This window comes from Cyanistes caeruleus, chromosome Z (assembly GCF_971803275.1).
Source record: "Cyanistes caeruleus chromosome Z, bCyaCae1.hap1.1, whole genome shotgun sequence".
Classification (NCBI taxonomy): domain Eukaryota; kingdom Metazoa; phylum Chordata; class Aves; order Passeriformes; family Paridae; genus Cyanistes; species Cyanistes caeruleus.
In genome coordinates this window covers 70157104-70176627 of record NC_141732.1, presented here as the reverse complement: position 1 = coordinate 70176627, position 19524 = coordinate 70157104, and the positions used below count along the sequence as shown (strand labels likewise).

Here is a 19524-nt window from a genome sequence, read left to right as displayed (position 1 = left end):
TAAAATAATAGCTGATGAGGCTTTGAGTGTACTCTAAGTACTACTCAAAATACTTCAGACCATTGTTTATGAAGTAATCCAGCCATAAAGTTATATACTTATAATTTGTAGCTGCCTAAAAAAATCTGACTTATTAACTGGATTTTTATCTTGCAGAAACACTATGCCAGTAAACGAATTAAATTGTGCATGACAAAAATGAACCATCTGAACTTTACTTACTACTTTTCTGCCTTCTTTTTTCTTAAAAAAAAGCCAACTGGAGAGATCTTCCGTTCATCTACACCAAGCACACAACTTTTATACATAAAAGGATGTCTACAAGAGAAATGTTCACATAATTTTAATTCTGACTGTACTGTGACACGAACATGAGTAGATATCTTTAATTACTGGGGTTGACTAAAACCATCTTCTGACAGTATGTTTTACATAAAATTTCCTAAGGCAGAGATATAGTGACTCAGAATTTCAAGACTGTTATTTAAGCCATAGAACTAAAGCAATTTGTGTTGCCTTGATCCTCTCTGTTCCATTCCTAATGGAACTCTCTTCTTGGCTAGCTACTTCTATCAGTCACATTCCTCAATGAATCTTTGTTTAATTCCAGTCTGTAATCATCAACTTCTTTTTATCCCTTGTCTACTGCTTTCCCAACAAAACACCTATTACCCGACTAAGGAAGCGCATAATCCTCAACCCAAAACACAGAGCATTCTGATAGAAAAAGATAACCATAAAGGAAAGAAAGTGCTGATAAACCCAAAAATAAACTGTTAAGAAGAAGGAGATGCTTAGAAATGGGTGATGTAATTCAGTGAAACCACAGCAACATCCCCAAAATAAAAACGTCCTTAATTCCTCACTTCTTTGTTTCGCGCACTTGTTTAAAGCTGTATCGACATGCCAGTCTCTATTTCTCCTGTAATTTACTATGTCCTTAAGACATGCATGTACTCATTATTCAGAGAAGTTCTAATGAGCTTACTACTTCCTTTCATTTTGCTTATGAGAATTTTTAATCTTTTAATTTTTAAGGCAGTTTGGTTCTTTCCATCATTTACACTCATCTTTTATTGTTCTGATGCTGTATTTTACTATTCTGGTACTTGAAATGGTTAGGAAGCACGGTCTACCTTAAAGCTGCAAAATATCTCCAAAACCTTTCAATCAGTCAGTAGTGGCATTTTAAAAAACAACCGAAGTAACAAACAAGAACCAAATCAAACTCCCATCTGCCTTAGTAAGTCTCTTAAGTAGTCTCACAAATTAAGCCAACTGGCATCAATATTTGAAACGTTATTCCATATCATATTCCTCTCTCTGTCATCATAGATTGTAATTCCTGCCAATCACATTACATTGGAGATAACGAATTCTTTCTTGAAGCTGAAAAATCCTTCAGTTCTTGATCTAAATGTGCAGCCGCTATAACTGAACTAAAAGAAACCGTATTGTCTCAGATAGCAGCCAGCAAGTTACGGATTTTTCTTAAGAAGATTAAATTATCTTCTTCTTTACTTGGTTATCTGTACAAAAAAGAATCACAACAGTCAGCCACAGAACTCCACTAGTTCCTCACACTGGAAGTACTTAGACCTGTCTCTTAAAAGCGCCAGAACTTCTCTGCACGTCTCTTGCCTTAATCTTGCCCAGTAATTTACTGAGATTTACTCAAACTGAACCTACACACTAATAATTCATTTTGCAGTACAGAAAACAATGCACCCAATCACAATATTTTCCTGCACACAGCACACCTGCAACTTTCCAAACCTCATTATATATTCTTGTCAGTACTGAACACACTTTTTAAGCATAAAGAGATTATTTAACCAGTACATGCAGATCTTGCATATGTACTGTATGTAGCCTTATTAGTATTGCCAAGTGTTAGTTCTGCAACTACTTGAAGTGGAGGACTTTGGTACAGCAGACTCACCCTAGTGCTCTTCATGCAGATAATAAAAATATGAGAATATACCATAGGAACCACATTTCTCCAGAGACACAACCTCCCAATGAGAGAAAATAAAGATAGGCAGCAAATGTTAATATAGAACGCACCTATTATACAATTATTGGAAGCAAGATAGCACTTGAAGTATCAGTTCAACCTGAAAGTCACATGCCTAAACTTCCTGTTTAAAAATAACAGAACAGCTAGAGAGCTGAAAAAAAAACAAACTAAGAGCAGAGGATGCAATCTCAAAATACACAAAACAATGCAATTTTTTGCATAATGAAGGGTAATCTAATTTTTTCACACAAAGCCAGGTTGAGTTATGGAACTCCTTACCACAAACCACCGTCAATATTAAACATTACAGCAATTCAGAACTGTCTGCATGTATTCATGAAAGGAAAGGTTAATTTTACTAGCTTATGTCAATACATAAAGTCCTTCACCATATTCTGTGGCAGCAGGGGGAATGTTCTGTATGGCAATGGAGCACATGCTAACAGGACAAGCTTCCATGTACTGTTCTAGGGGCCAGCAGGGGACACGGAGCTCAGAAAAGCACCATGCAACCACCTGTGGAAACCTGTGGTAGGCACAAACCTCAAGATCATGACTTTTTGTTTAGAGCTTAATCATTTTCTGTCCTCAGTACAAACATGAGGACCCAAAAGAGAGTGTATGTGAAGAACAAATAAATTCAAAACTTAATTTTAAAGAGGACATGATCATTTGATCATTGTAAGAAGGGATAAATGCCCTGATATTAACACAGGTGGTTAGAGAATAGTGCTAATAATGCCAGGGTTGCAGATTCAAACCCAGTATTTCTACTTTCTGAAGAGCTGGACTTGATGATCCTTATGGATCCAGCTTTCAACACAGACTATTCTGTAATTCTGTGAGTCAAATAACATGAAGTAAAATGAATAATAAACTGAGAGGGAAGAGTGAAAAGAAGCCCTAGGATAAGTGGAGGCTATTTAGCCTCTTTGTAACTTCCCAGAAAAGAAAAAAACTAGCAAATATAAACCATAACATTACAAGTAAAACAAAAACAAAAAAAAAAGTGTATATATATATATATATATATATATATATATAAAATTACTTTTCAAAAGTATATTTAGAAACAATCTTGTTGATACAGGAAAAAGCAAATTATGGTGCACAAAAGGAAACTCCTGAACCCAGGCACTCTTTAATTATTCTGTATCAGCTTACTGCTATTACTGTTGGCACACCTTCACTCTAAATGCAATTTAATTTGAGAATTCAGGTACTGCTTCATTTGACTTTTCTTAATCTTAGTTGTATTAAATTGCAGTAATTCCTTCTAATTAATTCCCCTTTCAATTTATTATTGAACATTTAGAAGTATTTTCATTGTCCTTTCATAATAATATCGTTATAAGTGATACTCACCTTTAAAACTGGTTTTTTGCCATTTTATTCTTCATGCATACCACTGTTGTGTCCATGTTATTCAAAACTAATGTCCAAAAAAAGCTATGGGCTTGGTTACATCATTTTTTGTTCTTCATATGTGCAGTTTCTTTCAGATGGATAAAAGGAATTCAATGTAACAGATGATCCCTGATACTTCAACTTCTGCTCAACAGGTTGCAGCTTGATGTCCTCTATTGCTTTGACTATCATAAATTCACCCTCTCCTCTTCCTAAGCAAGTCCACAACAAGATGCATTAAGTTTAAAATAAACACAGAGTCTTAGGTGAAAAATTAATATGCATTCCACAACCCCATATTACTAAAATATATATAATTCAAAATCTGTATTATTCAAAGTACTGAGTCCTGTGAAAAATCAGCTTGTAATGCCCAGAGGCATTCCTAGCAGAGATGTTAAAAATTGAAAGCACAGGAAGTGAAGTTTTATTCTTTAAAAACACTGGTGTTTTTAGCAAGGGTAGAAAGAGGGAAACACTTACTTTATTTGTTTTCTGCAATTATTGTCCCTTAAATGGTCTCTGGACTTTGATTTCACAGTGCAGAACGCAGCCATCTTTCCAAGTTCTTAAATTCAGGGAAAGAATTAAGTAAAATTTGATTAATATATTATCCAATCACTTCTAAGAATAAAGAAAGCTACATTAATTTGTTAAAACTGATTTAAATGAAACAGCAAGCCATTACTGAATTTAAATATGAAATTCCACATCTTTCTCATAGTTCTAGCTTATGTGAGCAAGATTTTATTATGTCATCTCAGCAGACAGAAAAATTCATGTTAAAGAAAATCAGGTGCTTAGAAATTCACTGACTATGATCATGAACTTGAAGGAATACATTCCATGAAAAAAATAAATCAAAGACACCAGAAGTACCAGCCTTTCAAAGTCAGAGGTGATATGGAAAGTTCTATACTTAATATAAATCAATTCTGGTTTACATGTTTTAAATTAACATAAGCTTCTGTTAATGACTACTTGAAGCAACCCCTAAATGTATATCAACATAAATACATATACATTGACTTCTGGTGCCATGGGAAAAATTCCATGATGAAGCTAACATATGTTTGCTCTTTCTTGCCTGACAGACCAGAAAAACACTCTGATGATAGATTCGCCCACTACAATCATAAAAATATCAAAAACTGAACTTCTTTCTTCCCCTCAAGTGTGTGTATTTTTATGACTTAAGATATAAATATTCAAATCCTTAGAAGAATAGAAATAGTAATTTAAACATCTGCCCTAAAAGTGCTTCCTCTCTCTTGAAGTTTCCTGTTACTTCACTCATTCATGTGCCACTGACTCTACACTAACCTTTTCAAGATTTATAAATGCGTGGCCAGTTATATATTTATATTCTTATTCTCAGGATTAAATTTTATTTAAAGCACACCCTCTGTCAAAGCACAGAGATTTAATCTGAGGAATTCTGTTCTCAGGGAATAGAATCTGTAACATTCCAAGTTAACTACCACTTTTGAAAATTATCATTAGCTTGTTGTCTGTCTGTCATTAGCCACCAGATCATTTTGTTCCTGCCTTTTGTAGCAAAAATAATCCTTCCCAATTCTGCTGAAAGGTACTTGAAAACGAGTAGTTAAAATATTTTTTCCACGAAAGAAAAAAAAAAAAAGGCCAATTTAAATACGTGTGCATTTTCCACATGTAGCTCTCTTCCCTATCCTGTAGCGTTTTACAACACACGTTTCAAATAAGAGAAGTGGAACCACGCATGGTTGTTTCGGCGTGATCCTAAAACAAAGATGACTTAATGCAAACTAAAGCTGAGCAAACACTGTCTTTGCCCGAAGCGGGCTGGGCTCCCGCACGAGCAGCTGTCTGGCACAGGGACACTCCCGAGCCTCACACCAGCGGCGCCGCTGGAAAGCTCCGCGCGGCATGTGCAGCGCGCGCTCCGGACTGCCAGAGCGCTCCCTCCCCCTCCCACAGGGCGCCAACTCACTAACACTGCGTGCTCCTAGGAGAACGCATTTGGGAAAATCACCCTGGATTAATTCTCTTTCTCCCGCCAGACTGCGCTTTGCAGAATCACAACAATCAATCACGTTGGAAAAGATCCTTGAGGTGATCGAGTCCAACCAGTGAGCCAGCACTGCCGTGGTCAACCAGACCATGGCACGGAGTGCCACATCCAGTCTTTTCTTAACACCTCCAGGGACGATGACTCCACCACCTCCGTGGGCAGCCCGTCCCAGTGTCTAATCACTCTTCCTGCGACCAAATTCCTCCTGATTCCCAGCCTTTCGGTCTCCGCCCTGCACCACCCCCACCAGTTCATGAGCAAACACGGACCGCGCCGGGGTCGGGGCGGAATGGGCAAGTAGCTGCTCAAACAAATACACGTGGAACGTGCAGCCGGGGCAGGCAGCACTGCGGGGTGGCAGCTCCACGCCGGCAGCCCCGTAGGGCTCCGAGGCAGCGGGCAGAGCGGGCATCGACCCCCGGCACCGGCCCGCGTCCCCCCTGCTCCGGGCCCGGCCCCGCCGTGCCGACCCCGCCTCAGCCCCCGCCCGCCCAGCACCTCCCCCGGGGCCGCCCCGCCCCGCCGCGCGCTCACCTTGCCCCGCGCCCGGGGACACCCGCGCGCCCGCCCGCCCGCCCGCCGCGCCTGCGCGCCCGCGCCGCCCCGCGCCCCGCCCCCGCCGCGCAGGCGCCGCCCGCGGTCGCCGCGGCAACGGGACGCGGAGCCGGGCGGCGGCGGCGGCCGTGGGCGCTTCACGCCATGTCCCACATCCTGTGCGAATGGCTCAACCAGGACGTGAAGCTCTCCCGGCGCATCGGTGAGTGGAGCCCCGCTGTGCGGGGACGGCCGGGGCCTGGCCGCTGGGGCAGCGGGGTCAGTGGGGTCAGGGTCGGGCCGTCGTGCAGGGGGTTCCCCCGGCCCGCTCCCTTGCTGCGGCCACGTGCCTCCACAGGTACATTTTTAATCTTCATCTGCAAGGCAGGGACTACAGAATCGTAGATCCGTCAGAGTTGGAGGAGACCTTCAGGACCATCCAGTCCAGCCATGCACCCAGCAGTGCCTCTGTAACCCCCTGAACCACTAAATCACCCACATCACCCAGCGCCAGATCCAGACACCTTGTACACCTCCAGGGATGGTGACTCCACCACCTTCCTGGACAATATATGCCTGAGAATTTTCAACCTGAAGTTAATTCTCCTCAAGGAGCAGGTGCTCTCAGGAGATGGAAGGTGCTCAAACTAAAACTGCTAATCAGGACTCCAGAGAATAAAAAGTAGTTTAATATGTTTGGAAAGTGCTTTGTTTTGAATGGTAGGTGACGTTGGAACAGCATTTGTTCTGCAAGGATGCAGCAAAACTGTCAGAAAAATTAGAGAGACGGGCAATTGCCAACTGCGTGAAGTTTAACAAGACACCAAATTCTGCATCTGGGATGGGGTAACCCTTGTTGTGTATACAGACTGGGGAAGGAGATGCTGGGAAAGCTGTGCTGGGGAAAGAGACCTGGGACTGTGGGTCCATGGCAAGTTGAAGAGGAGCCAGCAGTGCTCTGAGAGCCAGGAGGGCCAGCCCTGTCCTGGGGACAGCAGGGACAGCATCACCAGCCAGGCAAGGGAGGGGATTGTCCTGCTCTGCTGTGGGCTGGGGCAGCCTCACCTTGAGTGCTGGGGGCAGTTTGGGGTGCCACAGTATAAGAAACATATTAAACCATTAGAGAGTGTCCAAAGGAGGTCCATGAGGATGGTGAAGGGTCTGAAGGGGAAGCCCTGTGAGGAGTGACTGAGGTCGCTTGGTCTGTTCATTCTGGAGGAGACTGAAGGGACACCTCACTGAAGCTACTCCTTCATGAGGGGAAGAGGAGGGGCAGACACTGATCTCTTCTCTGGGGTGACAGTGACAGGACCAAAGGAAATAGCCTGAAGCTGTGTCATTGGAGGTTTAAGTTGAATATTAGGAAAAGGTTTTTTCCCCAGAGGGTGGTTGGGCATGGGAGCAGGCTCCCCAAGGCAGTGGTCACAGCACCAGCCTGACAGAGGTCCAGAAGTGTTTGGAAAATGCTCTCTGGCATGTGGCGTGTGACTCTTGGGGTTTGCTGTGCAAGAGTTGGACTAAATTCTGATGTGTCCCTTCCAACTCAGCATATTCTGTTACTCTGTGGTTGTATGAAGAGGAGCACATTAGAGCTAGCTCGCGTTTTTTTTTTTCTATTTGCATTTTGTATGGAAAATTTAGTAATTATAGTTTATAAATATTTTCACAATCTTTGTGACAATTATGACGATGTTTTCATTTTAACACTGAAAATTAGAAGTTACTATGTAAAGCTGATGTTGCAGAATGACTGCACAGAATGTATAATTATTTGTGATTTGAAAACTATTACTACTAGATCAGTCCCCTAAAATTTATTTGAATTATTTACTAAACCTTGGATTTAGTTTTGTTATAAACACAATAACAAGTTTTATTAAAATTAACCTTTGGATTCTTTTAATTATTTCATTTTAAAAACCCAAAAAATCATGGAACCCCCAAACTTAGTTCCAGGATCATTTCCAGAAGACTTTTCTACTGGCTACCTCCTAGGAGAACTTCTGCACAAATATGGTCTTCAGGATGACTTTAAACAATTTTCACAGAACAGGTTAGTACATATGGATAACATTTGGTCTCCTATATAAAGTTACAAGTCTCTTCCATAAAGTAGATAAAATATCTGTTTTCTCAGCTAGGATTTGCTAGTGCAAGGTAGAATTTATTGAGATTTAAAATATTTTTACAGGAATTCAAAAGCTAAATATGTTTGATGCATGAATTGATTTTTTATTTCCAAAGAGACTGATCACAGTTCAAGAAAATTATACATTTTAATTGTAACTACAAAAGTACCTTGTTAGACCAGAGGTTCAAAATGCCTTTCAAGGATGTCTGTAAGATTGGGAATAGTGGAAGTCTGCCCATGATTGGTGTAGAGCAAGGAATAGAGAGTTGTGTTCTGGTGGTGACTGTAATATTTTCACTAAAATGAAAATTTTGGAGAAACCTTATGAGGCTCTGAGAGGGGCTTGGGCAGAAGATCATATGAGATTTTATAAATTTACAGGTAATCTGAGATAATATGTTTAATGAAGAAGAACTGCAAAATGGGAAGTTGAAAAATCTTGTGCATATCTGTGAACTTTCATACACTGATGATGCAATTCATGAGGTTGGCTTGTGCTGTATTTTGTCAGACCATGGTGCACATGTACCTCTAGGCAATATAAAATCCTCCTGCTTCTTCTGAACCTCTTGTTTTTATGTTCTTTGAACTTCTAATGTATTCACACCCTTTCCTATCTCAAGTCCCACCAAATTGTAGGAGAGCAGGTTGAGCATAGCAAATAAAGGCAGCCAACAAAAAGCAGTTTTGCACAGCAGTTTCTGAGCTCTGTTTCTAGGACTTCTAGATCTTTTAGGAGTTTCTGGGATCATTGGAAAACCCAGGTAATTCTTAGAGTGCCTGCTGTTGCTGGGAAAAATGGCTTCAGAAGGATTTATTTCTAGCAAGCTTTAGCACCTTCTAACAAGTATTCTCAATTCTTCCCTATAAAAGGGTGCTCTGAGCTCTTGTCTGTAGGTGATTGGAGAGGTGCATTTAGTAAAGACACACTTCAGTTGGTGCAAGAAGTGACTGGAAACTGTGATGAGACAGTTTATATGTGCTCAGGAAGATGGGGGATGCATGACAGGGCATGATACCCAGTATCCACTGGAACAACAGCCCAGAGTATCAGAGGCCTCAGCCTGAATTTCTCTCCAGTGAGTCAATTCTCCGTTTCAGACTGATTGGAGTATCTTCATCAGGGGGAGGTGGTAGCTTTGCCTGTGTAGGTGTGTGCTCCTGGAGGAGCTGTCTTATCAAGTCAAGCTGCGGCAGAATGAGGTTTCTACATTGGACCTCCTCTGACACACTGCAGATACAGGAACCTGGACCCACAGCTGTGCTGAGGAAGGGGCAGGCAGAAATTTTGAGATAGGAAATGAAGGAGACTGGCAGCTGGTGACTTCTGTGAGGAAAAGGAAGGTGTCTGCTCCTCCTGCTGAACTACAGCTGCAGAACAGGTTCATTGTGGTGGTAGCAGGTGAGTGCTCGTGGTACTGTGTAAGTAAACATCTGAGCAGGTGAAGTGTAAACCACCCCAGAGCACCAGGAGGAACAGCTGGGGATAGCAGTGGGAGAATTTATCCTGCAGCAGGTGGAACTGCCATCAGCTGACCTCACACACTAGCCAGGGAGGTTTGCTGCATGCTGGAGGTTGAGTCCAGAGCTTGTCCAGCCCTTGTACTAATATCCCTGCTATTTTTCTCTCTGTGGACACCAAGGATACTGCCAGAGACCTGGAGCCAAAAGCATGAGGGGTCCAAGTATTTACTTGCCTTGCTTCTGCTGGTGGATGGGCTTGATGAGGAGTGGATAGGTTCTGCAGGTCAACAGGTGGTTGTGCAGCTTCTGTCAGCCACAGGGATTTTCTTTTCCTAGTCACAGATCCTCTTTTGAGAGGGAAGACTGCTAGGAAGAGAAGGGATCCATCTGTCTAAGTTGGCTGAGGAAATCATTGCTAACAGCCTGGCAAAACTAGTGAGGATAGCTTTAAACTAGGAATGAGTATTGATGGAGAGGTTTAGTCTCAAACAAGAGAGGAAGTGATGGCCTAGACTGGCAAGCAAGAGGGTCATATGAATAAGAGCAGCAAGACACTGCAGAAGTCTGCCCACCCCAAATGTATGCATGCAATTAAGGAAGTGCTAAGAAGATAGTATTTTGGGTGAAGCATTCACACCTTTTCTAAATTACTGTAAATTTTTTAAAATCACACAACTGGCTGCTTCTCTGAAGTGCCTATATAGTAATGCATGCAGCATGGGATCAAATAGAAGCAATTAGACACCTGTGAGCAGTTGCTGTGTAATTATTGCAGCTGCATAATCACAGAGGGGCAGTGGGATAGCTCCCAGGGCTGGTGTGCTGCCATGGCTTGATATAGGCTCTTTACAATGGACAGGCTGGGAAGGTGGGGACTAAGAGGAGCTGCCTTCTATGTGAGAGAGTAGGGAAGATCCAGGATCTGCTTCTGTAGTGGCCATTCTGAGTGGTCTTCCTGCTTCAAAGAGATGGCAGAGTATGGCTGTTCATCAGTCTCCCTCAGATTCTCAAAGGAGTATCTGCCATGCTGAGGCTGAGGTGCTTAATGCCTTCTCTATCTTAGCCTACTAAATAAAACACTCAGAAATCCCAAGTGCCTGAAAGTAACAGGAAGGTCTGCACCAGTTGTTCACCCTGTGTGATCTGGAAAACTTCCAAGGATGGAGACTGCATTACATCTCCAGGAAATTTATTTCAATATGAAATTTGTATGTATTGTACATGATTGCTCTCATGTAAATAAGGGTCTTGTCTTATGTCTGGGCAGAAGAGCAACAAGAAGGGCTTTTACAGGTATTTCCACATCAAAAGGAAGGCTGGGGAAAATGTGGACCTGCTGGGACATGAAAAAGACTAAGGTATCTCAAGGGCCTGAGACATACAAGAAAGTCTGTAGCAAGACTTACCTATGGAGAAGGAACAGTTTAAGGAACATTTAAGTGAATTGGAAATGTGCAAGTTCATGTATTCACCTAGGCTCTGATACCGTTATTCACTGATTCCGTTGGTGGGGCACTCTTTAAAAGTTTGTGGTGGTTGGAGAAATCCCTAGGATCAGGAGACTGCAGCTGTTGCTCTTCTCTTCAAGAGATACGAAGAGCGAGAAGTAGAGAAATACAAGCTAGTAAGCCTCACAGAATAAAAAGTTAAGAGCTTCTCAGTGCATGTAGATGATTTCTGGCAAGAGGTCTCATCTTAACCTTGAATCAGAAAAATGCTCAATAATCATTTCATAATAAGCTCAATGCTCAATAAGCATTGTAAGCTTCAGTTCAGTGTAAGTGTGTAAGAAATAAAGTATGGGCTATTACAGTGAGAATAATGCGCTCCTGGAAAGTTTAATCTAGAAATAGGATGAATACTGTGTTATCAGAAGGTCTTCAGTTAAAATTAGGCATTTCTGTAGAATTATGCTTCATCTTGGCTGACCTCAAAAGCTTGTTGGTCCATGTGAAGGAACTATTGTGAACTAAAGCAATGATCTTTGGACTCAGACTGAAGTTGTGGATATGTCTGATGAAATTTGACGTGCTGATTGTTATAAACTGGTAATTTATTGTTATTTGTTTTTGCCCTGTATATCTGTTGATCTTGAGTGTTTCTTCGTGAGAACCTACATATCAAAAGAAATATTAGCCTGCAAGCCACTCTTTTAGTTTTGAATGTAAACTGCTCATTTAGAACACATACTTGTTTTCAACACTGCTTTAACTGCTTTAACCTGTGTGTCCATTTATTTTTCTTGGAGCAAAAATATGTTGAAGTGTTGTAAAGGTTAATAGATAATACAGACCTTTTTTTTGTCATTTTTTATGTTTTAACTGGTGAGTGTTGGAATGATTGATACAGCTAATATAGAAACTTTGTTTAAAATCCTTGTGTGTTTGGTGGATGGTATACCATAAGCTGTAATTGCAGATTAGCTTTTGCTATTAGATGCACTTTCGGTGCACTTGTATCAGAATTTATGTAATCCAGTGTGGTCTTTCTCAAGTTATAACTTTCAAGTTATGTATAGTAATCAATGCTGTACAGTTACCTGTACAGCAGTATAAAACTTAAGCCAATGTGTGTATCACATTATTTAAGGAAGGAACTCTGTAGTTGTAGTTGTTTTTTTTCTCCTCCTATCTTGGAATGAGGTAAGTGTCATGACCATGCTTCATGTTGGAATTGAAAATAACTTTATGTTATGGGTTTTTTTGTTGTTTTTATAGAGATGCAGATGCAAAAATTAACAATTTTTCTCGCCTGAAACCCACCCTTTACCTGCTTGGTGTGCAGTTTAATGAGAATGTGGCCCAAGACATCATGACAAGACAGCATGGGGCTGCAAAACATCTTTTATATGAATTGTATATTGCTTTGGAAAAAAAGAGGAAGGCAAAGTTCACTGGAGTTGCAGTGGAAGCAATGAGACCTGCAGCATCTGCAAAGCTTAAGTCTACTCAAAGTGAAAATCAAGAGGTAATTAACTATGTCTGTTTTGTATAAATACAAAAAAAGTAGCATATTTACATGTACCATTCACACATGTTGTGTGCTTTCCCTCTCTATTTTGTAAATCTACTATTCAAAACCTAGTACTTATAAGGAAAAAAACCAGTTCTTTGCTATGTTTTATACAGTGGGTTTGCACAGCTTATCAGGAACTCAATTGGATATTGATCTTCTGTGTTCTGTGTTTCTTTGTTTTGGTTCATTCTGTGTTACCTGCTCTATTTTCAAGCTTTCTCCAGACTTAAAATATTATTACAACAAAAGCTAGTAGTTGTTTAGCAGCTGCCTTTTCACTCCTTTGATGAGTACAGATTGAAGAATGCATTGCGGTCTAGGTATCAAGTCAGACTAATTTCCCCTCCAGGAAACCTATTTATAACTATGCCTAGCTCTGTGCTACGGTGGTTTGGTTCATTGTGTTGCGTGTCTCTCCATGTATTTATACTGCACTCAATTCTGCAATAACCATATCCTGAGAAATACAAAGAGAGAAAAACAAAGGGAAAAGAGAACGTCTAAGAGGAAGTCAGTGTTGATATGATAGGTTCTGTTCAAACTTCCTTCTTGTTTTCAGTAGTAATATTCAGTATGTCCAGACCATTATTTGTTACCAAGATGAGGAGTTTTTAAGAAGGTATATATCATGAATTAAATTCAGCTGGGAGAAATTTCACTTTTTTTCTTTTTTTTTCTGGTGCTATTTCTGAAAAATAGCCTACAAGCAGAAAGTTTACCAACATGTGCAAAGATTGTACCAAAAAGTCAATATATCCCTTCACCTGTAGAGGGATAGCTTAAGGAAACTGAGAAACTGAGAGTAGGCCCTGTCTTTAGAAAAGTTCAGAATGGCATTTGAATCACGGCAGCATAGTTGAGGCTGGAAAGAGCCTCTGGAACTCACTTAGTTTATATCCCTTGCTCCAAGCAAAGCCAGCTATAGCAAGTTCCTCAGGACCTTGTTCAGTGGAGTTTTGAATATCTACAAAGCTGGAGACTTTCAGTAAAGAAATGCTTCCTTGCCTCCCCTAGTGTAGGGTGGGACAAATCCTGACTGAAGTGTGACTATGGATGACTATGGGTTGTTAAGAAAGGACAGGAGGGGAACAAGAGGTTGAGGGTTTGCCCTCTATATCAAGAGGTGGATTGAGTGTGAAGAGTTGTCTTTGAGGAATAGATATGAGCAGGCTGAAAGCCTGTGGGTAAGAATCAGAGACCGAAGCAAAATATGGAACCCTGTGGCTGGTGTTTACTACAGTCTTCCTAAGTTGAGCCTATTTGCAAAGTCTTGCTCCAGCTACAGGAGGCATTGTGTTCACAGGCTCTTGTCCTGCTGGCGTTCTTCAACCTCTCCAGTATCTGCTGGGAAAGTAGCACAGGGAGCTGTAGGCAATCCAGGAAACTCCTGACTTCTTGAGCCAGGTAATTGACAGTCCTACCAGAGGGAATTTCTTACTGAATCTGATGGTTACCAATGCAAACAAGATAATTGGGGACATCAAGACTGGAGGCAGCATGGGCTGCAGTGAACATGGGTTGGTGGCATTTTAGTCCTGAGGTATCAGGGAAGGAGTGAAGGCAGATGTCTGAAGTTCAGGAAAGCAGACTTCCAGCTCTTTAGGGAGTTGATCACCTGGGAGGCTGCCCTCAGGGACAAGGGAGGAGAACAGAGGTGACAGATCTTTAAGGAATTCTTCCATAATAAGTAAGAGCTATCAATTCCCAGGAGCAAGAAATCAGTCAAGGAAGACAAGAGACTGGCATGGCTGACTTAGGGAACCACTGGGAAAACAAACACAGGTTGCTGAAGCTGGGGCAGTGAACTGGTAAGAGTATAGAGATGAAGTATGGTTGTAGGAGTGGATGTCATGGCAAAGCTAGAACTGAACTTGGCAAGGGACACAAAAAATATCAGGAAGAGCTTCTAAATGGTAAGCTTTTAGAAGATCCCATCCCTGGAAGTGTTAAAGGTCAGTCTGGATGGGACTTTTAAGTAACCTGGTTTAGTTGAAGCTGTCCCTTCCCAGAGCAGGAGGCATGGAACTAGGTGATCTTTAAAGTCTCTTCCAACCCAAACCATTCTATGATTCTATTCCACATGTCCTCTCACTGGATACCAGGCACAAGAGCACAGCACCTCCCTCTGCACTTCCCCTCCAGAGGAAGCAGTATAGAGCAATGAGGTGTCCTTTTCTGCCAGCTAAACAAAGTTTGACATCATTGAAGTTAAAATCTCTATGTTCTTTTCTATGGAACTATTCCTGATATTCTGTTTAAACATTTTTATAGGATTTTCTGTGTACATTAACACAGAAAAACACAGTTTAAAGCAGTGGTCTCTTCTTTAATTTGTTTATTGCTGTTTCTGACTCTTCATTGCTGGATATTGAACATTTGAAAACTGTGGTGCCACATGAATGAAACAAAATCCAAGACGATAACAGATAAGAGAGCTCATGTTCATGTTGCAGAGCAGATGAGAGCTCAGAGCCTCCAATAAGAGCAAAGAGCCCAAGACACTGAAAAAGTGACTATTACTTATTTTTGTAGACTTCTGAAGAAGTATTTCCTGAAGGTTATGTGCTTAATGAGTTAGTTAAAGCCAGTGTGAAGGCGTCCTGATTCTGTGCTACACGCTCACGTTTATAGAAGCACAAAGAAAAGTGGTGCGCATAGAAACAAAGCCGATGCACTGTTACGAGACCTTATAAATGTTCCTATTTAAAAATCACTTAATATTAAGTTTGAAAGTATTTGCATATTGTAAAGCATGGAAAATATTTATAAATTTGAAGACAAAGTGTACATATCACAATTTATATGCATTTGAGATGTCCTTGTAAAAGAGTTTTGTCTCATTGTTCTTTTGTGAAGAAAAGACGAAGCCTTGTACAAAAGCAGGAAAATGACAGGAGAAGGGCATCTATAGTGGGTATGGCCTCAGAACATCTTGTACTTCTGTGTAGCTATTCTGATGAAATAAAAAAGGAGGAAGAAATTTCTTTAGACATGGGAACACTCATCCAAAGCAAAGTTTGTAGTTTCTGTAGAGGAAATGGCCAGGTGTTGAACCACACTGACAAATGCCTTGAATAATTTGGCGTGCATTTTATGTGGGTAATGAAGGGAGAATGTCTTGCTGTGGTTATTTATCTGTTCCATTGCTACTAAATGAATAAGAAAGAAAAAAGGTCCCTTCATGTATCTAGAAAAGAAAATGCAAGCAATAAACAAAATACTCAAAATAACATTTTAAAAAAATATCTTGGAATATATATATTTTTTGATGTATTATATATTTTTTACTATCTTTGACTTCTTTTTATAAAAACTGTTTTTCTTCTTTATTCCACCTTTACGTGCTAGTGTGTCTGGTGCACATTAAATGAGTGTAATTTATATGTTTGTTATTTCTTGATCATCTGTGCTGGTGTTACCTAATGTGTTACCTAATGGTAGTCTCAGTTTCTGTACCAGGAAACTGGTATTCCTAGTTTCTGTGCTATATTCAGGCCTGAAACAGGTACCGTACTAGACTTAGAATTCAATGAAAGCCCTTAAAAGCCTATAAAGCGCTGCTCATCTGCTCACGTCTGGAGCCTGATAATCTCTTCTAGTTTCTTCCGGGAAGATGATTTTCAGCTTAATTATATTTGCTTCATATCAGCATTACATAGGAAGGAGACAAAATGAAATAATGGCCAGGATTCAAGCAGCTGTTATACAGACCCAAAAACAACCATCAAGACCCGCCATAAAATCTTTTGAAGCCAAAAGATTCTTAAAGAAGAAAAGGGAAGCAGAGGTAATTTTCATCTATATTGTTTTAATGCTAATTACATTAACTCAAACCCCATGATTTCTGGGATCATTTATGATTACAAATAGTGTACTTGCACCATCCAAAAGCTGCTGTCAAAATAATATAAATTCAAAAAGTGAAAGTTGGGCTGAATACTTGTATGATTATAATTTTGCATTTTTTTCAATAATTGTTTTGATGTAAGAGAAATTTTATATGGAATAAATTCCACAGATAGGTAGTACATTTATTGCTGAGAGTAGCTATGAGTCTACTAGAAAGAATAAAACTAATTAAATAAAATTTTATTAAATAAAATTATTAAATAAAAGCATTAATGTTCCTTTTTTATTTGTGCATTATAACATTTTGCACCATAATGTTTGAACTGTTCTGTAACACACTATGAAACTGTCTTCTTATTAAATGGTAGTAACAGCTGAAATTGACAATAAGCTTAACTCAAATCAAGAGATGCAGCAATTTTTTAAAAATCTGCATTTGTAGTACTAAAAAATTCTTGGATTGTAATTCAAATTCATGGATTGTGTTGTCATCATGGGTGCAACTATTACCACTTTTTGCAACTGGGCAACAGCAACAGATGTATTTAAATCTAGAATTTATTAACACATAGTAAGATAGTTACTTGAATAACTGTCAGAGATACATACAAGCTATTAAATCTAAAGCTGTTCATATTCCAAAGTATCTTCTTTCAAATCTCCATATGGTGAGAATTATATCCTCTGCTAGAGCTCAATGCAAAATCATAATTACCTTGCAGAAAGAGCAGCTGCAAAATTCTAGGATTTTCTGGCTGCTGGAAGTAGGTGTAGCTAGGAAAGGGGAAGAGGGCAGGGAAGTGAAAGGTGTAAGATGGAAATCATCTTGCCTTTATTTTTTGTTAACATAAAAGTAATTCCCTAGTACTTGCTCTGTTGAACCTTCTTTATGTTGCTTTGTGAAGAGAAAGGAAACATAAAATTCTGTGTTACTTCTTCAGAATGTATACAAGGAGATAGAAAAGTTTGAGAAGTCTTTGAAAGGAAATGCCTCTGCAGTACACAGCCATGTGACTGACAGGTAACATTTGGATGTTAAATTGTTAAGAACTGGCAGGGTTCTACCTCAGGTGTCTGCTATGTAGGCAGCTACTTGAAGAAAGAATAATGTCTCATTTAGTTTAAACTGTGATTATCCTTTGAGTGAATGTCACACTAGCACTGATTTCAGAGAGTTGCAGTAGGGACAGCTTTACTACAGCTTTACCTTTAGTTGTAGTAGGGACAGCTCAAGATTTCTTCACTACTTTTTGCCACACATTGTGTAAGAAAAGGCTCAAAATGCATCTTTTCTTCATTAATTTTAGTCTGTAAGGCCAGTTAGCCTTGCATCAGGATAGGAATGCTTGTGGATGTGCATACACAATAACACATTTCAAAGGAAAAGAAGTAACTTTTATCCTGAAACTTATCTGTATGTTGATTTATTTGTGAATAATTGTTAGTAATTTTCATTCTGTCACCCTTAGTGATACCCTACTGAGAAGATGTGACTCTCATGCATACTCCTGTGGATATTTCTGTGTGTAAATCTGTGATTAATAACTGCAAAACAGAATGCATGGCTATATTGAAGAGTAACCCATCTTTGACATTATAGCCATCCTACTTTCCTGTTTCTGTGGGATTTGGCTTTATATTGACAAACTAATGATTAGTTGGCTCAAGTCAGTGCTGGAACCTTCCTCTGGACCTCGTGGACATTGTGGGACAGAAGAGCATCAAGATGTAGCCACAGAGCCCATAGAGTGAGGTTCTACATGTTAGACTTGCACATAACTATACAGGCATCTGTATGAAAAGACCCTTAATTGATATAAAATATATTAATTATTTAATGATAATTCCCATTTTTTTTTTAATCAGTGATGTGCAAGAATTATTACAAACACAGGAGTTTCCAGAAACAAGTCTAGAAACCATACCAGAGACAAAAACTGAGCTGTTAAATATTTATTCAGATGATGAATATATAAGGAAAATTCATAAACGTGTAGAGGAAGATACATTCTCTAGAGAACAACGAGCAAAGAGACGACGAAAAATGCTAATGGATCAGTTAGCAGCACACGAGGCTCAAGAGGTGGGAAATTGTATGCTGAAAGTCATAGTCCATATGCATATAATTAGTAATCTAAAATGTACTTACAAATATGAAATGAGTACTTCTGGAAGGCTGAATAAAATTTGAAGGGGATAAAGGGACTGATGCACACTTACGTCTGAATATATTTTATATCAACCCTTGAAAAATATGGAAGGTTTTTCCACCACCCTTATGTTATGCACCATACTTAGAAACTTAAAAGGATAAAATTAATGCAGCAGAACAGAGATTATTAAAAATCCATTGCAGACCTACCTTCTATTCCCTGCCTCCCTCCCCTAAAAGCTGAATATCCTATGGTATCAAAATGTATACTGGTTCTAAAGAAGTTTCTTATTTAAAAACAAAAAACCATGGCATTCCTTGTTTGAAAATTTGTATTTACCAGTGTATCATTTGAAGGTTTTGATCTGGACTGGTGAATTCTGAAATGGTTGTGCTGGGTAATAGAAAGAATCAAAATTTTATTTGCAGGTTAGAGACTTGATATTTGATGTGTTATGAAATAGAAGATATTTTTCTGGAGAATGTCTGTATTGTTTCTAAAAATGAATGTTGCAGATTATTACATTTGACTCCTATCCCATAAAGCACAAGGCTTTTAAGATTCTTATTCATATATTCCTCCTTTAAAAAGTAATTTTTTCTAATTTCACAGATTGTTTCTTTCATAATGATTCTATCAAAACACAGCCTTGTAACTTACTGGGGTTTTTTATTTCTGGTTATTTTTCATTTCAATATTTCCCTGTGAATCCTTAGTTTGGGTCATATGTCTTCAACATATATAGCTGAGTCTGTCTCTACTGCTAAGACTAATAATACTGGTATTATAATAATAATAATAGTACTAGTAATACTAGTAGTAATAATAATATTTCATAATAGCATTTCAAATGTGTAGCATCTCTGAAAAAATGAGATATGGTACATGTATATATTTT

At 39.5% G+C, this 19524-nt stretch overlaps 2 protein-coding genes across 13 annotated transcripts in view; one reads left to right on the top strand and one right to left on the bottom strand.

Annotated features, from left to right (window-relative positions):
• Positions 1-6067, bottom strand: part of PRLR (prolactin receptor) — a 152458-nt gene extending 146391 nt beyond the window's left edge. For all 6 annotated transcript variants that reach the window (XM_086867672.1, XM_086867674.1, XM_086867676.1 and 3 more), the window contains exons 1-2: positions 6015-6067; positions 3911-3995 (exon numbers count right to left, since the gene is read on the bottom strand). The gene's annotated coding sequence lies outside the window, so the exon portion shown is untranslated. The remainder of the gene's footprint in view (positions 1-3910; positions 3996-6014) is intronic.
• A 24-nt stretch (positions 6068-6091) lies between these two features.
• SPEF2 (sperm flagellar and cilia associated 2) overlaps positions 6092-19524 on the top strand; it is a 72533-nt gene continuing 59100 nt past the window's right edge. For 3 of the 7 annotated variants that reach the window (XM_086867663.1, XM_086867662.1, XM_086867665.1), the window contains exons 1-6: positions 6098-6237; positions 7965-8067; positions 12327-12576; positions 16274-16411; positions 17415-17494; positions 18340-18556. In XM_086867663.1, the coding sequence (XP_086723789.1) occupies positions 6180-6237; positions 7965-8067; positions 12327-12576; positions 16274-16411; positions 17415-17494; positions 18340-18556 (846 nt within the window). In that variant the 5' untranslated portion in view covers positions 6098-6179. Of the gene's footprint in view, positions 6238-7964; positions 8068-12326; positions 12577-16273; positions 16412-17414; positions 17495-18339; positions 18557-19524 lie in introns of those variants that run through there. The other 4 variants (XM_086867659.1, XM_086867660.1, XM_086867661.1 and 1 more) reach the window with 4 other exon arrangements.